At 38.5% G+C, this 5,360-nt stretch overlaps 1 protein-coding gene across 1 annotated transcript; it reads left to right on the forward strand.

Moving 5' to 3' along the window:
- Positions 1-2,691: 2,691 nt before the first annotated feature.
- On the forward strand, positions 2,692-5,052 carry LOC307088642 (uncharacterized protein; the record flags this gene model as incomplete). Its single annotated transcript, XM_079754594.1, has 6 exons — positions 2,692-2,751; positions 3,217-3,292; positions 3,416-3,514; positions 3,621-4,127; positions 4,508-4,647; positions 4,948-5,052. Exons 2-6 carry the CDS (start codon positions 3,226-3,228, stop codon positions 5,050-5,052), a joined length of 918 nt encoding a protein of 305 aa, XP_079610720.1. The 5' UTR covers positions 2,692-2,751; positions 3,217-3,225.
- Positions 5,053-5,360: the final 308 nt, after the last annotated feature.

Consider the following 5,360-nt stretch of genomic DNA (forward strand, 5'->3'; position numbering starts at 1 on the left):
ACCATAAAAAGTAGTGTGTCCTCAGTGTTGTGCCTGAACGCGTTCACTGAACGAAAGTTCATGAACTCGTTCATATTTTGGGCGAACGTGAACTGAACGTACTGTATTACTGCCTGATGAACGTAACTGTGAACTCGTTCATTCTGGTGTCAGTGAACGGCACGCTCACTCGGTTTAACTTCGTTCAATGGGGGGGTTATTTCTCTATCAACACGGCGGATGCGCGCGCAGATCGCCGTGTTGTTTGACCGGTTGCCATGGTAATCTCCGTGCGGTTCATTTGCAGTTGAGGTGTTGCCAGCTTACTGTTACATTAAACTGTAATCAGAAAAGGTGGTTATATGCTATAGACCCTATAGTATCTGTCATATAAAGGCTGGGACGAATTTCATATTATAAATATGTTCACTTTATTTTGAAAGTATAGACCAGAGCAATTCCCATTGAAACGAATGGCGCAGTGATTATTCTTCAAAACGAGAGCTGTTAAATTGTGGAAAATGAATTAAACTGTAATCAGACAAAGCGGTTATATGCTATAGACCCTAGAGTATTTGTGGTATAAAGGCTCAGACGAATTTCGAATTATAAATATGTACAATCCATAACGTTAGCTCTCTGGCTCATAGCTCAGCGGAGTAGAATACCTCCTAGAATCATTGCTTGTTGGCCGGAAATGGAAAGGGGGACTGTTCACGTTTGGTTGTAGTCTTTTCGCTCGGTTCTCCGTCTCATCAGTAGGGCTAGAACCGAGCGAAAAGACTACAATCAAACGTGAACACCCCCCCCTTTCCGTTTCCGCCAACGAGCAATGGGTCTTCCAACAGAAATCAATGGGATTTACAAAATGCGCTAAATGTGCAATAAAACACGATATAAACTGTATTTCGCTACGATACTTGATTCAACCACTCTATATCATCCTACACAAACCACAAAGGGGGCTCAATGTTCAAAATACCGGAAAAAATGAAAAGCTCACAGCAACATATTGAAAAAAAGAACTATGAACTAGTTCATTTCTTGGAACTGTGAACTTAGTTCAAAATTTTGAATTATGAACGTTTAACTGAACTAGTTCATTTTAAAATTTGTGAAGTGAACTTTGAACTAGTTCACGAAGAAAGTGAAGTTTCCCAACACTGTGTGTCCTATTCTCAGGGTTTAGTTCTACAAGTGGATACTGGTTTGGAGTCACTGGGTCACATGGCATGGAAGCTATTGAATGAAATATGATCATTCCTGCATATTAATATTCATATAAAATAGAGAAATCACTAAAATACCATAAAAAGTGGTGTGTCCTAATCTTAGGCTTTAGTTCTACAATTGGATACGGGTTTGGAGTCACTGGGTCACGTGGCATGGAAGCTATTGAAAGAAATATGATCATTCCTGCTTATTAATATTCATATAAAATAGAGGAAGCACTAAAATACCATAAAAAGTGGTGTGTCCTATTCTCAGGGTTTAGTTCTACAAGTGGATACTGGTTTGGAGTCACTGGGTCACGTGGCATGGAAGCTATTGAAAGAAATATGATCATTCCTGCATATTAATATTCATATAAAATAGAGGAAGCAATAAAATACTATAACAAGTGGTGTGTCTTATTCTTAGGGTTTAGTTCTACAATTGGATACTGGTTTGGAGTCACTGGGTCACGTGGCATGGAAGCTATTGAAAGAAATATGATCATTCCTGCATATTAATATTCATATAAAATAGAGGAAGGAATAAAATACCATAACAAGTGGTGTGTCTTATTCTAAGGGTTTAGTTCTACAATTGGATACTGGTTTGGAGTCACTGGGTCACATGGCATGGAAGCTATTGAAAATACTGCAAGTATTTTGTATTGATATATTTACGTGAAGTAATTTATTGACGGTCCCTAAATCAGTTTCCAGGGATACACCGCGAGGCTCTGCGAGGTGCGCTAACCGTTCTCCTGCTGCTATTGTCGGGCAAATCTCCGTGAAGTCGCGGCTGGAACTGGACTGAATATCCGTCGAATATCCAACCTAAAACTAACTTCACCGCGGTAGTTAATGCTGGGTTTTGAGTATCATATGCACGCGAAATTGGCATATGGTGTATGTACTGCACGCATTTTGAAATTGTAAAACCGTGCGATCTGTACGCATATTGAAGAGACTGGGTTGGTTTTAAACCCACGCAAGTGAAATGACCACAGCTGAAGCCGGTATTGTGAAACTCAAAATAACCGGCAACAAACTCGTCGAGTCTATTTACGTAAACTAAAGAGTAGTTTACGTAAATAGCTGAGTCTTCTAAGACCCCACTTGACTCTGAGTCCTTCAGACAACCTTTGACTAAGAGTCGTGAAGTCACTTGACTCTGAATAAGTACATGCTGAGGATGTAAACCATGGAATCGGGAGCACGCTCTGCTGGACAAACTAGTGATTACACTATGTGAATAACCCTATTTCTTTCATATCGGCGCATATCGGCAAACATACACACCAATAGGGATAAATCTGTGATTCTATAAAAAGGCCAACAGATATATCAGTCGGGCTCTATTATTTATTTATTATTTATCCCTGATAAGGAATGAGGAAATGAGAAAATTCTTAACATTATCCAAGTCTCCCATCACTTCCCTTTCCAGAAGGATTTGTAATTGCTCATCATTTATTGCCATCATTTCTACTGTGCTCACTTCTATGCAGGTCTTAGTGGATCACTGCTGTTCTGTATATTGAACTCTTTGGAATTAATACAGGTTAGTTAATCCATTTTTGTATTACATTTCTGAAACCCCTTTTCAAAAGCAGGTTGAATTATTGAATGTGGACATTGTTTGGGCAATTCCAAAACATGCTGCCATCCTGTAAATTGTCGCAATGGCAGAACAAATTAACTTTGGCCAGTCAAACTATTCAAAACAAAAACTTAAACAAATTTGAAATAGGTTAAAGAGAGGAGGAGGCATACCTGCAAACCACTTTTAGAAGTGGTTATTGATCGAATACTTTGTGAGGTGTGAAAGCATTTTCAAATGCTATATGATGTAGGTATATCAATGTGTATGTGTGATAGCGATGTGTGATAACAGTCAATTTTAACAATGTTAAATAAATTCAACAACAGTATATTTAGCGATATTCTATTGACTGTGCTAGTCTTGATTTTGGCTGATATATTAAGGCCATTTGCAAATCATTTCACCGAAGATCTCTTTTCACAGAGCTTTACAATGATGGGCTTCGAATTTGATGACAGTTTAAAGACATATAATCCAGAGAAAGCAAGTCACCGGTCTGGTAAAAAAAGAGCTTGCATCCATTTAATATTATGACTAATAAATGCATAACTACTGTGATATCTTCTGTATGTCGATTTGACCCATTAGTTGAAGTCTAAATGTTCCTATCTTTATTTTGTAGTCATGTGGTTAAAAGAGAGACCCTTCAGAGCTGCTGCGGTGTGTCTTGGCATGTTATGTGTCGTACTTCTGACTGGGATCATAATCGTAGCCAGCCACCGTGAGTAGAAAGTTATCTTTATTATATGGCTATGATGTCGCCTTTATGAAGCAAAGAAAAAGACTGGATCATATGGTTTACATATGACTAATGTCCTGTGTGGCAGATGACCGTGTGGCAGTGGACCAATCTACCCCTAGCTGTAACCAGATTGGAGAGCAAGTTCAGCTAGGGACCAGATGTAACCTGACTGATTTGAGACGTGAACAGACAAGCAATAAAAATGTGACTAAGGAGAGAGACCAGCTAAGAATTACTTACACCAACCTGATCCAAGAGCAAGACCAGCTTCAAACGAGTTACAAAAACCTGACTGAGGAGAGAGACCAGTTAAAGACAAGTAACATGCAACTGATTCAAGAAAGAGACCAGTTACAGACAAGCACCAACAACCTAACTCAAGAAAGAGACCATCTACTGACAATTAACAAAAACCTGACTAAGAAAGGGTACCAGTTAAATACCAGTAACAATAACCTGACTCAAGAGAGAGACCTCCTACAAACCAGAAACAAAGAACTTACTGAGGTAATGTACCAGTTGCAGACCATTAACAACAACGTGACCCTGGAGAGAGACCAGCTGAAAGAGCTCCAAAGGTTGAGTGACGGGGGTAAGGAAGGAAGTTATATTAAGAACAACTAATTGGTAACTAATTTAAAAGCATGCTGTCTATATTTTGTCTACTACTTTTTATTATCATTATACAGTTAGTATTTCCTTAAAAGTTAAAAACATTTAACAGAAAGCAAATCTAACTCCAACCAATTCATGTTTTTTTTAATAATAGTATGAATGTGGTCTGCTAGCCAAAAGACCACACAGCACCCAAAATACAGGATTTAACTTTAACTTAACCTGGAATTTAGAATTTAAACATTATAAAACGGAACACACAAATGACATAGGTAGCTAATATAAGTAACTGCTTAAGATTCCAAGTAATGTTATGCTACTCATGGATGTAATTAGAGGTTATTTGTTTATTATCAGGAGGTTGTTTGTCGGGATGGCAGCCTCATGGTGGCAGTTGCTACTTTCTCTCTGCTGAAAAGAAATCTTGGATGGCCAGCCGGCAGGACTGCCTGGACAAAGGTGCTGATCTGGTCGTCATCCACAGCAAGGAGGAACAGGTAGAGAGGAAGGAAGTAACTGTGACAAGTTTTGCACTAAATAAATTCTGAAAATATGATTTTATTTAGCATGAACTTAAACCTGCAAGGGCTGTAGAATTAAGTGGAATCTAGCATTATGACTCCTTACAGGCAGTACAGGCAGCATAGCTTCTGACCATTTATGACAATAAACAGAGTACAAAATTATTATACATTTAACAAGAGGATCTGAACCCATTTTGTAGGCCGATCAGCTGTGGACCCTGGGTGTTTAGCTTTGACTGTTGTCTTTATAAAGAACCTCCTTCTTTCTTCCAGAATTTCATCAACAATTTCTGTTGTGCCGTCTGGATTGGGCTGCATGATAGGGAAGCCGAATCAAAGTGGAAGTGGGTAGATGGATCACCCATGAAACTGAGGTAACTGAGGTTTTTCCTGCCTTAAGTACAATGATATAGATAGATAGATAGATAGATAGATAGATAGATAGATAGATAGATAGATAGATAGATAGAGATATATATATATATATAAAAAACAGCGGTTTGAGTGCCCACTATAGGTAAGAAGTATATTAACCTCTTGGCCCTTATAGTTTTGGAGTTATACAATTTTGGGGGCAAAATCTCAGCCAGATGCCTAGTGATGAAGGATATAATTAAGAATCTTTGCTTTTCTCCAAACAGTTTATGGAATCCTGGTGAACCCAACAATGCGGGAAATGAAGACTG

The sequence above is a fragment of the Pollachius pollachius genome, assembly GCF_949987615.1.
Source record: "Pollachius pollachius genome assembly, chromosome: 17".
Lineage (NCBI taxonomy): Eukaryota > Metazoa > Chordata > Actinopteri > Gadiformes > Gadidae > Pollachius > Pollachius pollachius.